Source organism: Corvus cornix, chromosome 2 (genome assembly GCF_000738735.6).
Source record: "Corvus cornix cornix isolate S_Up_H32 chromosome 2, ASM73873v5, whole genome shotgun sequence".
NCBI classification, from domain to species: domain Eukaryota; kingdom Metazoa; phylum Chordata; class Aves; order Passeriformes; family Corvidae; genus Corvus; species Corvus cornix.
Window position 1 is genome coordinate 146786116 of NC_046333.1, and position 20792 is coordinate 146806907.

The 20792-nt window shown below is 42.6% G+C and overlaps 1 protein-coding gene across 2 annotated transcripts in view; it reads left to right on the forward strand.

Moving 5' to 3' along the window:
- CCN4 (cellular communication network factor 4) overlaps positions 1-20792 on the forward strand; it is a 34953-nt gene extending 14161 nt beyond the window's left edge. The window contains exons 3-6 of one of the 2 annotated variants that reach the window (XM_019289020.3): positions 13167-13446; positions 17182-17439; positions 19363-19556; positions 20411-20792. In XM_019289020.3, the coding sequence (XP_019144565.1) occupies positions 13167-13446; positions 17182-17439; positions 19363-19556; positions 20411-20710 (1032 nt within the window). In that variant the 3' untranslated portion in view covers positions 20711-20792. The remainder of the gene's footprint in view (positions 1-13166; positions 13447-17181; positions 17440-19362; positions 19557-20410) is intronic. The other variant, XM_010404742.3, reaches the window with a different exon arrangement.

Genomic DNA, 20792 nt, shown 5'->3' on the forward strand with positions numbered 1-20792 from the left:
CTGTTGGTGGTATCACACCCATTGGTGAGGACCTGGTTGCATCTGGCTGTGCCATCCTGAGTGAAACCTCTCTTCAACTGGACCTACAAGCATATCCAGCCTGAGGAATATGGTATCTGCCAGATCATTGTTCCCCTTAATGTGAAAAAATTGAGAAACCCTTTTTTTCTAAAGTAGATGTCTTGAAGGTGTTCAGCTGTGGTGTTCCACCATATTTGAACTCTTCCAGACACATCTGAAAGTCATATTCAGAAAAATTCATATGCTAAAAGCTGAATACAGATTATTCTGTGGGTGAGTGGATAGAAATTTGTTCTTCACAGGCACAGCACGAACAAAGCCCTGGGCTTCTAGCCCTTGTAGCATCTCTGGGTTTCCTACCTCTCCCTGTCCATATTGATGTCTTCATAGGGGAACGCTTGGGATCTCCCTTGCCCTCATTCATTGCCATCTCCCTGGGGGCTGCATGTTCCTCCATGGTCTGGGCAGCTCACAATCTTCAGTTTGTTCCTTGTAGCAAAAGAATTGTTACCACTCCTGCTCTGCAGACACAGAGAGGCTAAAAGCTGAGCTGAAATAACAAAGCCATGCCTAGTTTTCCAATCTAGAGTTTATGTTCTCTACCTTTGGCTGCATTAAAATCAGTCATTTTATGCAGAGTTGTCAAGTCTCCTGTGAGGTCAGTGCAATGATCCCCTCTACTGTCAGCAGAGAGGGACCCAGGGTTTGCACCCAGCAGCTGTGAAAGCAGCTCTTGCTCAGAAAAGCTGAGGAGAGTGGGTGGGTTTTGACACATAATTTCACCAGTGCCAAAGATCCCAGTGATCTACTGAGTGTCTCACAAGTGTGGTTGCTGCTTATAACCAAACCTGAAATTTTCTACAGCACTGCACAGTGAGCTGGTGACTTGATCCAGTATATTTTTGGAGCCAAAATGCTCATATATTTCACTTCCAGGGGGATCTATTTATGGACTAGCTCAAATTTATTTGGCTGTGCAAATTATCTGACTTTTGTTAGCATAAATATTCTTTTACGGCATTGATATTTTAGTGTCTTGGGGTGACTTTATGATGTGTATCCCCTATCGCCTGCTCTATGCCCAGACATGAAACCTGTGCCTTTTCTGTAGCTTTAAGGCAGACCTTTAAGAGATGGGGGAAGCCGGTGGAAATCCTTCAGCGCTGTGTTCAGAAACAGAGATAAGCTCGCTGGCTGCTCTGCTTCTGCAGCAGGGAAGAGAGTTTCATTCCTTTTGCTTTTTACCTAGTTTCTTCTTCATTAGCTAAAGTACGGAGCCCTGGGACTTTGGCTTCTTCTTCTTCTTCTCTTCTGGACTGATCGGCAACAGCAGAACATTGGCGTTACGCCTCAGCCCAGAGGGGCCCACACTGAAACCCCAGCTCCGGAGAGGAGAAAGCCACAGCCACTAAGGACTCTGAAATCTACCCAGGTTCTCTCCACAGTGAGAGGTTCTATTATTTAGCATTATTCTTTTCCCAAGCCTGCGTGAATTGTGTTTGTTAAATAAATAGCTTTTTTTCCTTTTTCACTTTCCTCTGAGGAATTTTCTTTCCAAACCTGGTGGGGGAAGGGGTGGCTGAAACCTGCCTTCTTTGGAGGGGATGTTCCTCCCAGAGCATTTCCCTTAATTTGTCTCAAACCAGGACGTTTATTCATGCTGTTCTGCCTGTCACTTATCCTTTGCAGTGACTATGAGAAGCGAACAAGATGCATCCATGTATCATAGCCACGTGGCTTTGTGGTCTACATTAGAAAAGGAACTTCTGTTTTGTAGTTTTATTTGTAATTATATCTTACTGCCTCCAGGTCCCAGTCAAAACTGATTTCCTCCCTTTCTCTTCCTCTCTCCAGCTATGTCCCTCCAGCTGAAAGAGTTTGGGTTGTTCAGCCTGGAAAAGAGAAATCTTCAAGTGGAGTCGTTGTGGCCTTCCATTACTTATAAAAGCAGCTCATAAAAAAGAGGGACAGAGACTTTTTACATGGGCAGATAGTGAAAGGACATGGGGGAACAGTTTTAAATCAGAAGAATTTAGGTTAGATATTAGGGAGAAATGCATTACTGTGAGGGTGGTAAGGCACTAACGCAGTTGCCCAGAGAAGTTTTGGATGCCCCATCTCTGGAATTGCTCAAGGCCAGGCTGGATGGTGCTCTGAGAAACCTGGTCTAGCAGATTCTTGCCTTTTCTGGGGGGAAAGCTGGTCAGATATCCTCTTGGTTGTGTAAGAAATGAATAATCTCTACATCCACAGAGAAGAAAATATTAGTTTTCTACCTCTAATGGGATTAATTGACCCTCAGATTGCTGTGTGCCTCAAAACCTTGCCCTCCAGATGGGCTTGTCTTGAAAGCAGATTTTCCTTTCCTTTCTTAAAGAAAAAGTGGAGGCTGGTTTGCTTGTGGTTGGGCTTGTAGCTTACATGAAGTTTATGACAGCATTAAGAAAATTAATAATATGTAAAAACAAGTCATGTTTTTACGTGTCTTATTAGATGCTCTCTTGGAAATGCAGTGCTGATGTTGATTTCTAGCATGATCCTGAGATAGGTTAAAGTCTCTCCTGAAGAATTCGTCTCAGATTGGCGCCAGCTTTAAGGGATTATTTTCATTCTAGATGGCATTCAGTCTGTGGGCTTCTGAAGTCCTTTTACATATCTCTTAGATTCAGGTACAGTACAGCATTTCACACCTGATCACCCCTGAGACTGAGGAGCTGGATAGGAATATCACCAGATGTTTTCCTAGATTTCAAAGAAAGAGGATGCTTCTTTCTGACATTGTCTGTTTTGGTAGACTCCAAACTGCATGTGCAGGCTTGCCACTTGTAACAGATCGTGTAAAACTCAGCACAGGGGTGTCCTGGATCTGGTATATCTGGTGATGAGTACATTGAGTATCTGAAATTTACAGTCTCCTCCTTTCTGCTGACAAAGCCTGTACTCCAATCTAAACTACCACCTAGAAATTTAACAAATTACAGATTTTTTTACTGTTCCTTTCCATCCTCGTAGCTTTAGGCCTAATGATCTTTGATATCATCATCGGGAAGAGTCATTGTGTACATGTTTTGGCATATAATGTCTCTGCTCCACATGTTGAGCTAGTAAAGTTCTTCAGATAGGCTGGACTTGTTCCAGGGATTTAGCCAGATAAGCTCAGCAAAGCTTGGGAAAAGCAGGCCTCTAGCTAATCACAGTGCTCCTGCTAAATGATCTCACCATAAAATTGGCAAAGCTGTTTGTGCTGATCTCAGTTTAACTTCTAATATGAGCTTACAGCAATTCATCATTTCTCTAGCTTATGGACCACCCTGTGTCTGGCTTGCTGCCTACCTGCTGTGCATGGGCTCAGACTCCTTTCCAACCATGTTCTTCTGTACATTTGAACTCATGCAGAGCTTGCAGCTACATTTCTATTGAATTTATTGGTTTTATTCAAAAGTCCTTAGTCTATTTTTGCATATGTGTGTGTTGTTGTTTAGTGGATTTCTGCTTTTTAAGTCAGAAGAAAAAATGCTAAGAAATGTGTGCTTAGCATTCTGCTGCTTGCTCCTCTTTTTAGGCATCAGGTATCTCTGCTGCAAAGGGCTTCAGATTCCCTTTGGAGAACCTTTTCTGCACATTCTAAAACGCAGTGACAAAATACATAATTAAATCTATTGGGGGGATTTTAAGAGGCAGTTGTTTGACATTGGTACCTTGTGATATGGCTAAAAGCTTGATACCAGCTTTAGGAAGAAAACAGATTAGGAAGATAATGTCTCTCCAGGGAATTCTCCACTTCAGTTCCTTGAGGATGTGATTTAAAGCAGCATCTGCTCTGTGCTGTGTGTCTTTTCATACTTTCCTTCATACCTCTGAACTGAAGATTGTTTAGATGTGTGTCTGTGTGAATAATTTCACAGAATATCATAGAGAAATGCCATGGGAATATTTTCTAGGATTTTCAAAGAGGCAGAAGGGACTTACATGGTGTCCCATCCTTTTAGGAAAGGGGAGCACCCAAGATTCTTTGGTGTTCATGCTGGAAAACAATGACAAAAGTCAAAGGGTCCATAAAAGTTGACAAAGTTTCATTGGTAAATTACTCACATTGCATGGAAATTGGTATAAGTTAGTCCCTGTTCTCCTACTGTAACCCACGGCAGTGGGTTTTGGATAAAGGGATAGGGTGAAAGAGAAAAGAGAGAGAGAGAGGTGGATTGGATTGAAGAGGGGGAGAGAGAGAAAAAGGAAGAGAGGAGGGAAGAGAAATATCATCAGTCCTGGTGATCTGTCTGATGGGGTGTCCAGGGTCCTGGGGGGCACACACACCACGGCTTCATGGAAGTACTATTTTATTGATAAATCTTCCCTGCCCTGGAGATAGGTTTCTCACTTTCTATGGAAATTATTTAGCATACACAGACAGTCTGTTTTTCTTGACTTTTCTGAAAATGGGTTGGAGGGCTTTGGGGATCTTTGGTGGTCTTGATTTCCTGTACAGTCCATGTCAGTTTCTCAGCCTCATCCCTGCCCTTGTGCTGTACTGTCTTGTGTTAATCTCCAGGAGCCAGAACAAGGACATTTATCCCAGAAAAGTGCTGCCCCTACCTGCCTATGATCCCTTCTCCAGCCACATCCTGTTCTTCCTCACAGTGTGTTATTACCAACACCCTTGGTTGGCTCCACAGCTATTTGGCTGTTGGTGTTTGAGACATCCACATTAGCCCCTTATCTTCAGTGTTTCTATGGCTTACATAATAGTGAAGGTAGAAAACTTAACCCTTGGAAGCAGCATAGACCATGCTGCTGTTTCTGTCCTGCTGTCAGCATTATCAGCTGCCCCCAGAGGGTGATGGGGGAAAAGGTAGAAGGTGCTCAGTTCCCTTTTCCTCTTTGTGATCATGTGGGCACTCCAGTTATCTCATGTTCATGGTTCATCCCTCACCCTGCCTTAACCATGTCATATGACTTTTACTCACAGGGAGGTTTTGTGGTTTGTCTTCTGTGTGAGGCTCTTTTTCCTCTGCACCCTCAGAGTGATGACAATACTCATGCACTTCCCAGATGTGTTAGCACTGCCACAGTCCTGTTTTCAGGGATTTCCAGATGCCTGGTGCTTGTTCAGAGCATCAGAGCAACCTCTTGCTGTCTGGATGCATCTTCAAGGCCTCTTTCCCTTCTTTAATTTAAATACCATTTCATTTGATCTTTGGAATTTAACCTCTTTTTTTTTTTTTTTTTTTTTTTCTCAGAGAAACTCATGGTGGGGGATATCAGCTGAATTTTTCACAGTGCAGATGTGAAAGTATCACAAGCTGAGCTGAGCTGTGGTGGAGACCAAGGTGCAAGTCTTGTCCTTGCAAGCACAGCACAGCAATCATGTGGATGGGGTTTGCTGGTAATTAGAACTGTGCTACTGCCATTATTCTTTTCCCCTGCTTGGTGTAAGATAAAATCTGCTGATACTCCTCTCCCACTGTGTGTTTCACTACTTTCCTGATTTGGTTTTCTAAAAACAGCCTCAGGCACTAGTTAAAGTCTGGTTGAACATTTGGATTCCATGATTCTGTGAAGAGAAGCTGCTTTCCTCACAGAAGTATGGCCAGACCACACCCAGATCAGGTGAACAACCACTATACTGTGGATGCCTTTGCTTCAAATGTACAAATGCTGCTTTACTGATCCTTTTGTACACACAGAACCAGCTCACTTCAGATGCTACAAGAGACTTTTGCCATGATTTTGCCTGTCAAGGGGTAAGATAATGCATGCCACTTCAAGCTGGATCATAATGTTCTACAGTCAGACTCTGGATTAGTTTCAGGTCCTCCTCGAGTATGCAGAACTCTGGCATCTTCTATTGGCCCTAGGGATGTTGCTGACCTATGTCTTCCATCTGTATTCTCTGTCTAGCAGATCTCATAACATACTATGAGCCACAATTACCAAAATATGCCATGCTTGGCACAAAATATCCTTTCATGGTGGGACTCAATATCTGGAAATACTGCTGTTTATTCAGACAAGTTGTAGCTTCCATCTGTTTTTAACTTAACCACAGGGATGTAGCAGTGCAAAGACTGCTCATCTTTCATTGAGAGTCTTGAAGTGGCTTTGATATAATGATACAACGCTGGCAAATGACAGCTATGTTTTTTGGATGAAGCCATGCATGCCATGTGTTCCAAAGGGGCCATTAAAGCAGCAGTAGCAGCAGCTTCTTTTTCCTTCTGTTATCTTGAAATCTTCCAGCTACAAAACCAGATTTATGGTAGCTTTCCTGTTATCAAATAAAATAATAATTAGCTGGCAAATAGCTTTTCTTTGGCTGGGCTTATGATAGGGGATGGGATGGTCCTGAAAAAATAGAATTCTTCTGTCTGCATTATATGCACAATTTAACAAATAGATCCGTTTTTATTCCCTGAGCCAGAAGCAGACTTTCGGTAGCACAATGCAGAACTGAATTGGTGAAGATGCCTTGTTGGTGGTTTGTGTTTGTGGGCATTTTCTACCTGTGGATTTGGCAAGGTATGCATGCACAGGCTGCCAGGAATGCTGGTTGTCCGTGCCCTCTTGAGGTCTGAGTGCAACACGTGAGGACAGAGAATCCAGAGCCTCCCTGGAGGACCTGTCCTGGTGGTGCATTGCTCTGCTAGTAAAGAAGTTGCCTTCCTGGTGTTCAGAACCTCCCCAGCTATATTTTGTGGTTGCTGTCCATTGTTTTGCCCCCTGCTACCACTGGGAAGAGTGGATGAGAGCAGCCCAGGTGTCTCAGTGTCTCCTTTCTCTTTCTGACCATCTTGGTTGTCATCCCCTGCCAGCTCCCATCATACATCTTTTAAAGTGACGGTTCAAGACTGTAGCCCAGTGAATTAATTGATCTATTAATATCTCACCAAGAACAGATTATTTTCCATATTGCATCCAAACAAACTACTTAACAATTGCAAAATGAGAGCAAATACCTAGCCCTTAGTAGGGATTTCAAGGAGTAAGGAACTTTGATAGTTGGAAAATAAAGTGACCAACTCATAAATTCAGAGCTAGAGGGAAATAGTTGTGCAAACTTGATATGGAGGGAAAGTTGCTATTTAAGGGAAATAGGGATGCATGACTTCATCAGTTCATCAACAACTCTAGGGAAGATCAGATACTAGGATGAGCAAACTGCTTCAGATTAGAGAATTTAAACAACATTGAAATTTAAAAATGAAAAGTCATTTTAAGTCAAAATTCTCTTCATTGGAACATAAACAGAAAATTCAGGATACTTGAAAATGCAGATTTAAATTTTTATTTTTTAAAAAATCATGAAAAATCATGATTTTTTAAAAAAAGTCATGAAAACCAAGATAATTTTGAAGAACTTAATGAAATCAGCGCTGTTCTTGCCATGGGGAAAAAAACGCCACAATCAACCAAACGAACAAACAAGTGGAGCTTTTTGATTTTTCTTTACTTTTTATGCTCAGTGTGGAAGACTGTCCCCAAGAGAGTAAGAAGATGAAAACTATCTTCCTTTTGATTTCAAAGGCATGACTGAAAAGGAGATAAGCAATTTCAGAACAAGGCCCCTTGCAAAGTAAAGCCTCTGCCAAAGCAGTCTGATCTTGTCTGGAGGCTGGAACTGATACTGGTTTTGCTACCCGGCTTTTGGCTGATACATCAATATCTTGTACTGGGCAGTTTTAGGATCGTTTTTAACTCTGTGATCTTGCATGGTCCACGCACACTTTCCCTTTTCTATAACTGAAGTCTGTCTGCTTGTACCTTCTGGAGACTTTTCTCGTTGCTCCTCCAGATGTTCCCTGTTACTTTTCAGACTCCAGTTCAAGCTTGTTTCACGGGATGAGCTCATTGCAGCACGAGACTAAAATGCTCTTAGAGCACAGAAATTGTGCTGTTTAATATCTCTGTTTGTGGAGTTTCAATTTGTTAATAACGCCCAAACATTTTTAGGTCACCCTATTCTAAGTAAGTGCTTCTTCTACTGGGCCACAGTTATGAAACATCAGGTTGCTTTCTAACAGGGAAGTTTCTCCCCTCTGAATACTCCATGGAAAAATATGAAGAAAATGGGAGGTCACACTGAGTTTACCAGTATGAGCAATTTTTTGGCAAAGAGATGAATGTATGTAATCTTTACTCTGTAATTGTCTAAACTGAGTTAGAAAAGATTATTCCAAACATAGTCTACATTCTTCCCACAGATACATTTCCCAAAATAAAGTTATGGGAAGCTGATTGTTCATCATTCATGGATCCACAGACATATAATGGTTGGTTCACTGGGGATATTTTATTTTCTTAGGCTATTGAACGTTTGGCTTCATGCAGAATGTTCCTTTCTGCTCAACCTACCATGCACAGCAAGAATAAATCCAGCTGGCACCTGACATCTTTAAAACTGTCGTGTATTTTCTGGGTTCAGAGTCTGATATTTCACAATGTGTCCTGGAGATTTCATGTCTGGGATCATTTTAATGAAGTATCTAGAACCTCATGCATGGGGAAGATGAGCCCTGAGTAATCATATTTTCCTCTGACCATTAAATTACGTGTCCTGTAGAATCTGATTTATATCTCTGTCCTGATGCTACTTGTCCCTAGCATTAGCTTGTGACAGTTTATGAGCATTCATGGGGACTTAGGGATTTGTTGCAAGAGTTTAACAGCAAGGAAGTCCTGATGGTACTGTGATTACTGCTGATCTCCCTGTAAGAACTGGCTTTCTGTTAACCCACCTGTTTTTGGTATAATAATAATGCAAATATTCAGAAATATTCAGCACAGAAGTTTCAGCTGAGCAAAATCAAGAGCAAACTCCTACCCTGAGGGCCTGACTTAAGCCCACTGATGTAAGCCAGGTCCTGTTTTACATTGCCATCTCTCTGACAAGCATTATGAGTTTTTAACTTCTGTCAGCTCTGGGATGAAACTAAGAAATCTCTATGCTTGCCCAGAAATACAGCTGAGGGATGAAAGGGTATGTGGCTTTATTTAATGGATTATTTATATTTCATTTTGTCTTTTCATTTTTTACTGATTTATTGAGCTCCAGATGCTGTGTTCCCCTGGGAACCTGCTGCATCAGGTTAGTGTTAGCAACTCTGGGAAGGTGCATGAATCTCCTGGGGTGCCTTCAAAACAATTTTGGGTAATGGGAATATTTAGGGTGGTTCTTGGAACTGGAATTGGCTCTACAGGCATTTCTGCCCATGCTGTCTCAATAGTTCAGCCAGTAGGTGGAACCAGGGGAAAGCAGATGTTTTACATACAAATTCTCAACCCTTTCCTAGGAGATGCATCCCAAAATGTCTGCATAAAATTGTGTTTTTAACTTCAGTGTTACTGTTTAGAACAGTCAAACTCAAAATCTGGAGTTATTTCTAAACAGTGACAGGATGACGTTGTCAGACCTTGTAGTATGGAGAATGTTTTAATAAAATTTCCTCACTAATCATTTTCACTTGTGAAAATATGTCAGAGATAGAGAACAGTGGATAATCCAGATCACATCGTATCCCTTCATTAATGACATCTGGCATTTCCTCAGAAAGGCAGTATCGGGAATGTAGGTTAAAAATATTTCCTTAATGTGTTCTGCTGTGAGAAATTAAATGTAGTCCACCCAATGGCATGTTCCCTGCAAAACACAGCTTGGGCAGCTCTGAGTGAACTAAAAAGTTCTCCTTTGAGATCAAATTACCATCAAGGAGAAAACAGTAAGAGGTGATAAAGTACTGAAGTTTCTGCTACTGTGGAACCATTTCTGCAGCTCTGTTGATAGCCAGAGGAATCCAATTTAGAAGTCACCATCTTTTCTGAACATTTCCCATCAATAAACTGGAAGGGAAGAACATGGATAGCTTCTCCCTACTTTCACCAAGCTGATGAGAAAAATACTTGAAAGAAAAAGGTTTTAAGAGGAAGATCTTGCAGTACTGAAACAGTAAAATCAGTACACATGAATGTATTTTTAAACATCTGTAAAAACTAGAAGCAAAGGAGTATATTGTGATGTTTTGCTGCTTTAAAGCTAAGATGGAGGCTCCTCATGTATTATGTAAAAGTGCTGCAATAAATCTGCCTGGCTTGTAGTTTGGGCTATATACACTAGTGTCAACACCATAGCCTGGGTTTTCCAGTTTTCAAAACTAAAACGTACTTACAATTGCAGTATTTTTTGACAGATTTAAAATATACTTTGCCAGTAGGAAGAATGTGCTGCTGAAATGCTGCTATCCATTTTGTATCTTGAAATCTGGATAGTAAAACTCCTGACTATTAAAAATGCTCAGTTTGTGGCTATGGCAGACAGTGGGTAATTTTTTATTTTCTCTTTCTCTCCTCTTGAATGTGAAGACAGAAATTAGCTAGAAATTGTTGCTAGCAATCTGCTCTGCAGATGCAAAAAGAAAGTAATTTTGAAGTTTGCCAAGCATAAATCAGGAGTGACTTTAATAGAGAGTTATCAGGCATGGCAGGGTGAGAAAGGCTTCATCTTGTTTTAATGAGAATGGGTTTGTACTTCCAGAAGCAGAAAAATTAGAACTCATGAATAATTTTGGTGGAATATTTTCTCCTTGGCATCCAAGATAACAAATCTGTAGACTCCAAGATTGAAGAATAATTAAATGAAACAGGTTAATTACCAGTACTTGGGAAAATTAATTTCCTAACAGGCATATTCTTTTATCTTTCTGACATTTTAAAACAAATTTGTCAGATCCCCACTACTGTGACTTTTGGTGTTCATTTTCTCTTTGCTCTTATTTCAGATTTCTTACAAAGTCATTGTCCTCCTATGCATCATATTGACCATAAATACACAATTCCTGAAACCTTAAATTATATTTTTTTGTTTGTTTGGCATTTTTTTCTAGTGAAGAATGGCCATTGGGGAAGGCCCTTGCAGTGTGATTTCCTGTTGATAGCACTCGTGGAAAGCATTAGTCGTGATGACTTAACCATTAATAAGGAAGTGTCTATTTTCTAAAATGTTCTGGGACATTGAAGTAGTAGGGCTGAATAACTTTTCCAAAGAGACTTAGGTATTCCAGTGATGACAGCTGACCATGGAAATGGGAAAGCCAATACTTTTATAAATCTACAGAACTTTTTCTCCCATAGCAAAGGTCTGAGGGACTTAGGAGGGGAGAGAGGAGAGCTTGGAGGCTGTACAGGTTATGCACTTTTAAAGAGCCTGGTGGACAACAATTTACAAAGGCTGGGTTTTGCTTAGGTGGTGATGGAGCCTAGGACATGATGCCAATTCCATCACTCCAGCCTTCCCTGTTTGTAAAACCCAGGAGTGATAGTACTTTAATCCCTGTCCATACTGATTATCTGAAGATGCCTATGTAGCCCATACTGTGTCCTTGCAATGGACTCAGCCACACCACTGGAGATTTCAGCCAGCACATCCAAGAACCACAACAGGTCCTCTCTGTAAGGACACTGGAAAGGCTTCGCTGGCCAGCTCAGCTTTCAGACCTAAGGAGGGGCTGTTAAATACTCCAAACTCGTGTCTCTCACAAGCCACCAAATGTCTCCTAGCTATTCAGTCCTTTACAAGAATTCATCCTCAGTCCTTCACATATTAACTAAACCCACAGGAGTATCAGGGCTCCTCTTTGCTACGTGTGTTGGCTCACAGGCACTTTCATATCTGCACAGGGAGAAGCTGTTTGCTTGCTCATGTTGACAATAGAAACAAGGGACGGTGAAGGGATTTACTTACGGGGTTGGGCTGTGGCAATGAGCTCTTTCAATAGCTGTGTGACTTTTGTCTGTGCATCTGGATCTGATTATTAAGCACTTTTTTTAATGATCAGCAACAGAGTAAATAGGTTTATTGCACTTGAGGAGGCCTCTCTTCTCAAGTGGCAGATTATTGCACCTACTCAAATTATTGTGAGAGGAATGAAAAATCCTACGATTAAAAGGCCAGGGCTTTTCATCAATCTGAATGTTCCTCTTTTAACAACTCTGACAGCATCAAGGAGCCTCAAAGTGGGAGTAAATTATATTGGTATGTTTTAGTTTAAACATGAGTTTAAAGGTGTTTTTAAGCCAACTTTCAGGCCAACTGTTTGTAAAAGGGGCCTTAATGGAATTGGGAATTATGCCCAGAGCAAACACATTGTCTATTTGGCAGTGATTAGCAATGTGTTAACAATTTAGTGTTCTAAATATAGGACAACCAATTATCAAGATATTTAAATACACCTTCAGATACAACAGTAGTGGGTTTAGAAATGTACTTTAATAAAATCCAAGCCTGCTAACAAAGAAACTGTAAAAAACAGTGAAGGGTCTTTGCAGAGGTATCCTGATGGGTAGCTCACCCGCTGTGGGGTTGTAATTCTTGGGGATGTTTTTTCCCACAAACTCCTGGGTGAGGCATTTTCTTCATGGAGAGTTGTTGGAAAGCCTTTTGTTTGAGACAAATTGCAAAGAGGACAAAACACAGGGGATATAAAGTACAGTACAACGAAGGCAGCAATGGATGGAATTTCCTTGGCAATTTCTAGAGCCTGACTTTCTTTGTCTGAAGCTTTTGAGGTTACACACTTATTTTTTGCAGCACTAGAAAGGGCTTCTAGACCACATGTGCCCAAGCAGTGCCATGTTCCATCTGCTGCTGACAGAATGTGAATAACTCCATTTGTTTCTCTGCCTGAGATACTGTGCCCTGCTTGACCCCCATGTATAGCACGGGTTTTCTGTGCAGTGATCCTCTTGGAAAAGTGAAATCTTTACTTTGTCACTGGGCTGATTTTCACCCTTCCTGCACCACAAATGTCTCTGGTGTTGTTAAATGTCATCCAGAGTTTGCTCTGCAGAGCAACCCAGAGTTTAACAGTGCAGAATGTAATGAGCCTCTACCTTCTGTGGGTTTTGATATAAACTACAGTGTCCCAGTACTCCACGATCTCAGTAATAGTGACCTGGAATTGGATCACTGTGTTACATGATATCCCTTTTCTACCTTGACCAACCTTGAACAGGTTTTTTATCTGATTATCAAGTTTTGAATTGACTTGCAGGCTGGTTTGTCTGAGTTTTTTCAGTCAGCTGAGGACTAAGCACCACAGGGTTTTCAGCCTCCATTTCCCTGTGGCACTTTCCAAGCTGTGTTTCTTTATTTGCAGGCCACTGCCCAGACCTCCCTCACCATGACCAGCACTGTCCTGGCCACGACAGAGACCTACACACGGACTCAGTACTGCAAGTGGCCCTGCGAGTGCCCCAAGTCCCCACCCCGGTGCGCGGTCGGCATCAGCCTGGTCACAGACGGCTGTGACTGCTGCAAGACGTGTGCCAAGCAGCGTGGAGAGAGCTGCACTGAGGCTGACACCTGTGACTTCCACAGGGGCTTGTACTGTGACTACAGTGGAGACAGACCTAGGTACGAAATAGGAGTATGTGCACGTAAGTGATGTACATATATTTTTGACTTAGATATACACTGGCACCTCCTGTCGGTCTGAGCAGGGGCTGAGATTTATCTCATTAGAGACCTGGCTGCACGGTCATCAGCTCCTCCGTGCATCACCTTTCATTCCCTTGTAGCCATCTTTGTTCTCAGGGCAGTTGGCTGGATGAGAAATGACATCTGAATTCCTGATCTTTGATTTGGCTGCAGCCATGAGCAAAGACCAACCAGCATATGAAAGTCTCCATACATGCAAATAGATTATTCTGTACTCCCTGTAACAGGAGAAGGTGCTGTACTGGGTTGGGGATGAAGGAAGGATAGGTGGGCAGCTGGATTTAAAAACAAGCAATATGGGCACCTGCATGAAAACCATGGCATTAAGGGGACATTTTTGGCTAGCTCCCTATAGTGGATAGCTTGGAAGGATAGCATGTGGTCTGTCAAGATGGTCAGGAATGAACTATCTCCTATCGGAGCTTGTCAGTTACAAATTGAGGTCTAAGCCCTGATTTTACAATGGTTACAGTCAGGTTAGCTGCTATGAGGCAGAAGGATTTCTTCCTGCCTGCCATAACAAAATCTTGGATCCATATGACTGGAATGCTTTTCAAGAAGAAGTGCAAAAAGAAATTAGGTAGTGTTTTGTGTGTTGAGAGTATATTCACTTGTTCTGAGTTCCAAAACATGAGGGGGAATCTGACCCTCTCATAAAAGTCAGAAATTATTGAAAATCATTACTCTAGGAATGATTAAAAGCAGAAGGATCATGAGCACAACCACACAGATTGCTGATCGGAAAGGCTACTTTTTAGTAGGTTTTTAGAACATATGGTCATGGCTTTAGGTTCATAAACAGGAAAAAGCCATTTAGCTGGAGGGTCTTCTGGGCTGGAACATAACACCAAATGATCTAAAAGAAAATGTAAAGGTGAAAGGAAACCTGGATGAGAGCTGACTGAGATGGACAGACAGAATAACTGATCCACAGAAGAGGAAAAGAATTGCAAACTGTGGGCTTCAATAAACTTAGAATATGAGCAGAGGTTACACAGGGGGCAGGTCTGAGGAGTTAAGAGGTTCAGGGCAGCTGGCAGATTCTCAGAGAAATGATACTAGGCATTGCTCTTCCTCAGCAGAAGGGTGAGAAGTCCAGTAAGAAATGACCTTGTCTTTGCACTGGCTCAGCCATTTAAAAAAAAAAAAAAAAAAAAAAAAAAAAGCAAGCATGCAAAAGGTGGAGTCTAACCAGATTTTTTTGTAGCATACAGGCAAAATAACAACAAGAGAAGTTACGTGCTAGGAGCTGTAAGCTTAAACAGTGATTTTCAAGATTAGAAAAGATTAAGGTTAAGAAAAGAGGATATGAGATCATTCAAATGTATTGTCTGGAGTGTGTGTAGAACATCCATGGGAGGTCTGTAAGAGCAGGTTAGACAAACATTGTCAAGAATGACATCGTTACAGCTGGCCCTGTGCTGGGAGAGGAAAACAGGCTGGATGTTGTCTCAAAGTTATCAGCCTTCCTAGGCCTCTTTAAAGGTCTTCATGTTGCTTTGCATTTGTTTATTTATTTTAAATAGTTGTTTTTTTAGTTGGATATCTCTTGGTTTTTTGCAGTCCTCCCACACATCACAGGCACTCAGTGTGCCTGTGGCAGCAGCACTGTGATGAAGGAAGATTGACTCCCAGCTTTTCCAGTGAGGTTTGGAGGGATTCCCAGTCTGTGCTTTCACTTCCCTACTGCCATGACAATGTACCCCATTATTTGACATTTATGGTTATTTGGTGAGGGGTGTTATGGTGTGCACAGCTGAGGGGAACAAGAGAAAGGTCTTTCCATGGCTAGGATGTGAAGCAGGTTGTCTCTGAGTGCCAGAGAAACCTGTGGCCTATCCCTTGTTTTCAACACCCAGGTAGATGCACATGACAGGGTCTGCTGACATGTTTTTTTATACCCTGGGCCACAGATAGGCTGCATCACCCCACTCTGAGCCCACCAGCTTCTATCCTGACCTGGTGACTGAAAGCTCCTGTGAGTGGGAGTCCTGTGCTGGGTGTTGTTGGGGACTAACTGCTGTGAGTACAATGTTTGCACATGGGTCCCTTCAGCTAGATCTAGAGAATACAGGGCGTGAAGGGCTACAGACAATATAATTTATGGAAACTAAAGATGCTGAAAGAGTTAGGGACTGGTGTTGGGAAAGGTAATGCGGTCAAACTGGGGGAAATTCAGGCTGTATCTGGACTGACATATTGAGGTGTGTCCCAGGATCTAACCTCCCAGACAGCAAATAGGAAACCTGCTGGGAGTCACTGCAACTCTGCTTTTCTTGTTGGCTTTTCTCTGCACCAGAGCAGAGGCAGCAGGGTGCTGAGCACAGGCCTAGGGGGTGAGGCAGGTGTTGTGCATGTTGGGCTGGGAATAGGGATGTGCCTCCAAATCGCTTTATTTTGATGCAGACTCAGGGAGGTTCTGCGTGAAGGAATTCAGCAGCCCCACTGTCTATGTTTGGGGATGTTCTCATGGTTAACCTCTGGGTTTATGAGACCTGCAGGAGACTGAGTTAACATAATCCAGGAGGAATATGCTCATAGGAAAACACCAGGAGATACTGCATTTTCTTGGACTCTCATAATCTGTGCATAACTAGAAGTCTCTCTGAATTCTCAGGCCCAGCTCCAGCACTGAGTGATAACTTTTCAGTACAAAGGCTTAAGCATTACAAAAACTGGAGGTGACCATGAACTGGAGATCTAGATCTGTGCTTCAAATTCCAGCAGCTTTCATTTTTGTGCAGAAGAAAGGATTTGTGCTTGATGTTTTCATTCAGCTCATTCTAAAAATAGGAAGCCTTTGCAGAATTTTAATCCAGCATTTCAATTTGTGTTTTCCGGAAGCAGCTCCATTTCTGACCAGACTCAAAACATAAGCAACCCAACCAGTGTGTGTGCACTGCCTCCATGTGACCAAACAAGAAACTGAAGTTTGAATTTTCCATTGGAAGCCACCATTTCCAAATAACTGTCCATAATTTGAAACAAAACAAACGAACAAAAAAAGCTGCTGTGTGATTCCTTTTCATGGGCAATCAAAAGGCTTGACATTCTTAGGGATTTTATAAAAAAAAATACATCAAATATTTATTTTTATGGCTTTATAATGTGTACCTCATTTTCCAAGAAAACCGCTCTGTGATAAACCGCGTAAGATCCAGTTTTCTAAATGTAGGAATCCAGTGCCATTTAGGTGCTCCTTTGCTACCTTGTTTGTCCTCCCCTTCTGCTTCAGACATACACAGGTGTTGTGAACAGCTGTGTCATGTGTGCAACTCCATGAAGTCCCCTCTTATGTCTCTGAAAACCTCAAATTTCACTCAATACATTTTTAAACTACTTTGATTGCTCCTCCATGAATAATTCCTACCACTGTGCCATTAAGTATTTTTTGCTTTTTTTTAAGTAAGAATTTGTGGATAAAACTTGTTTATTTTCTAACTTATTTTTTAATTGAAGCATTAAAAGGTTCTCTTGTTTTTGCTGTGATTTAGAATGGAAACTGTTTCCTAGATGTTATGACTACCCCTGGCTCAGCATCAGGCTGAACACATCTCCCCGCAGCACTGCCAGCCCAGGGATCAGCTTGGTAAAGGAACACATTGGAGCTGTTTGTTGCCAGCATTAGTTTAATGGTGCTCTGTGTGTTTTTCTCTCTTTTTCTTTCTTTTCAGAGATTGTTGGTGTAGGATGTGTCCTCAATGGAGTCAGGTATAAGAATGGGGAGACATTTCAGCCCAACTGCAAATACAACTGCACGTGCATTAATGGGGCTGTGGGCTGTGTTCCCATGTGCACAAACTCACGTCCTCCGCTTGTCTGGTGCCCAAACCCCAAGCTGATAAAGATGGCAGGGAAGTGCTGTGAGCAGTGGATTTGTGATGACTCCAGGAAAATCAGGAAGACATCTCCGCGTCACATCTCCTCTGCAGGTACGGTGGGAGTGAGGCAGATCTCTCCTTTGCCATCTGGCGGAGTCTACAAGCAAAGTATCAGCTTGTACTGCCAGACCTGTCAGGTGTCTAATCTTTGTGAGGGACACAGGGCCTCCCACACAGCATGTGCTGAAGCACAGGACAGGCAAGCACCAGTGGTGTGCTAGAACTCCTTAGCAACAATATGGATATGGATGCCCCTTCCCTGTTCAAGGCCAGGCTGGATGGGGCCCTGAGCAACCTGATCTAGTGGGTGGCTGTCCATGGCAGGGGAGTTGAATTGAGAGGATCTTTAAGGTCCTTTCCAACCCAAACCATTCCATGAGCCTATGAGTATGATATTCATCAAACACTCTCATGCAACCATTCTGGAATTCTGTGTGCCAAAGCCCTGTTTGAAGGACACATCTGCTGGAACTCTGAAGATGTCACAAGTCCTTTTTAACTCTTCATTTTTTTTTTTTTTCCCCCTCAGTTTGGACTCTCTGGGAGAGAGAATGGATTCAGTTTAATTTGGGACTGAGGCTTTATGTCTGGGGTATATTGCTATTGTAGTGCAATTTTAAAGCCCCTGTATCTTAGGAGCCTCAAACTTACACAGCACCCTGAAGGCAGTTATTGTGTGGAAGTTTCACTGTGAGTTGGGCTAAATTGTCTTTCTGGTAGTGTAGCTTTTCATCAGTTCTGAACTGATGACATCATTAAACTTTCTTTCCTCACACTCACATTTATAGTAACGATCACATAGTCCACTGCACAGAAGTGGTATCATTTGCCTCAAGCATGGTCTCAAATGCTTAAGATGGACTCAGCTTGCCATATGTCTTAAATTTATCATCAAAATGCCCTGTGATGCACTGTAGTGAATCCATCCAGCCACATTAGCTCCATATTTTAGACCATCTCACAAAAGCAGAGCTCAAGGAGAGGTAGGACGGTTGTTGTAAACAAAGATTTTGGTTCCTTGGTGGTAAGAGTTCTTTCCCAAACCTTGGTCTGTACTTTTGTTGCACAAAAGAAAGCCTCTCTCTTCATTTTGTGAGTTAAAACCACCAGAGTTTAGCCCTTGATTCTCTGTTTCTGATAGCTCTGAAATGTGAGGTGGGTCCAGATTCAAAATATGTACTACTGAAACTGGCCTCATGTCCTCATGGCCTGTGTCCCAAAATGGGCAAAATACCACTTTGCTTTCCTGACTTTTCTCCTGTAAGAAGTCTTATAGAAGTCAGACTAGCATTTATTACGTTTAATATAATAATTAATATAATAATAAATATAACAGTGAGCAAGCTAAATGCAGCAGTTTCTACCAGAGTTTTGCCTGTGGACTGTCCTGTGAGCTGTAAAGCAGTGGGGACTTTGGCTGAGGCTGGGACAGAACCTGAACTGGGGTTGTTGGCTGCTTTCAAAACAGAGCCCACCCTCTCTTCAAATGGCTGCTGAGCTCTCTGAGAGCTATTGAAGCTGTTCTTCCTCCCAGTGAAAGGCTGTGGCTGCTTCCCAAGCCCTCTGCCATCCAGCAGAGACTGTTGACCACTTTCTGCTACAGGGAACCAATTGAATGAGCTCAGAAATAAACCTTCATGGTGAGATCAGATCTCCACCCGCTGGCTCAGGCTTCTGTAATTGTTTATATTGTGGCAGCACCTGGGGGTCCCAGACAAGGACCCCCTTGTGCGAGGCTGTGAGGGGGAGTAAAGGAACGAGCCCTGGCCCCGAGCGCTCACAGTGCTGGAGAGTCTGGCACAAGTAGGTCAGCACAAAGGGGGTGGGATGAGGGGGTTCACAGGAATGCTGAGCCACTTCGCTGTGGTTTAATTATTTGGGTTAGTGGCCTGAATGTGCAATGAGCTGGGAAGAGGGTGTTTAATATGTAAAGCTGCCTGGGCTAAATAATGTGGGGTTAATCTGTCTCTGCAGCATACGAGGGAGAGGATGAAGCCTGGCAGAAGAACTGCATCGTGCACACCTCACCCTGGAGCCCCTGCTCAAAGACCTGTGGGCTGGGCATCTCCACCAGGATTTCCAATGACAACGACCAGTGCCGGCTCCTGAAGGAAAGCCGCCTGTGCAACATGAGGCCCTGCGAGGTGGATATAACCCAGCACATCAAGGTGGGGACTACTTCTGTGTGCACCACTTCAGCTGGACACTGAGTCAGCCTTTCTTTGGCAGCATTCAGGCCTCATGAGGCTGCACTTCTACACGGACTTACTGTGCTGCAGAGTTCCAAAATTTATCCTGCCTGTGCTGGTATGAAAACCTTTCCCTGAGAGTTTTAACTTCAGCCAAAAGGTCCTTGCAAGGAAAGCCAAGCCAAGCCTGCTGTGCTCGAGGCTGGCTCAGACAGCCCTGTACTCAGCTGGCAGAAAAGCAGTGCTGCACGTCTGGTCACAGCTATGAACTCTATTATGCAAGTATCCTACTTGCAGCTTTTGGGTCCATATGTCTAAATGTGTAAGTCTTTCACACGCCCTAGGTCAGGGCTGTAAAAGTCTTTCTAACACTTACAAATCCCTTTAAACATAGGAATCATAGAATAGAATAATAGAATCATTAAAGTTGGAAAGGATGTCCAAGATCAGTAAGTCCAACCTTCGATTGAATGCCACCATGCCCAATAAACCACATTGCAAAGTGCAACGTCTATTTGTTTTTTGAATACTTCCAGATATAGTGACTCCATCACTTCCCTGGGCAGCCTGTTCAAATGCTTAACCTCTCTTTCAGTGAAGAGACTTTTCCTCGTACCCAATCTGAACCTCTCACAGTGCAATTTGTGGCCATTTCCCTTTTTCCTGTCACTAGTAACCTGCTAGAAGAGGCTGAATCCCCTGTCCCCCCTGATCTCTCCCATCTTGCCACAACCTCCTTTCAGGTAGTTGTAGAGAGCAAGGTGAGTTTTATGTCCTACCTGTGTCAGCACTGAATATTAATCTCTTTGTTTTTATTTTCTTCTCTTATTTAGCCTGGGAAGAAGTGCTTGGCTGTCTACAGGGCCAATGAACCCATGAACTACACCATCTCTGGATGTGTGAGCAAGAGCCCATACAGGCCCAAATACTGCGGTGTCTGCACAGACAACAGATGCTGCACACCCTACAAGTCCAAGACTATTGAAGTGAGGTTTCAGTGCCCAGATGGAATTGAGTTTTCCTGGAAAATCATGTGGATCAATGCTTGTTTTTGCAACCTGAACTGCAGGAACCCCAATGACATCTTTGCCGACTTGGCTCATTACCATGATTACTCTGAAATCGCTAATTAAATTGGCTGAATGATGGAATTGACCTGATGCTCTGATTTTACAGAGGTTTTAAAATAAAAGGAGAATCTTCATCCACTGCAAA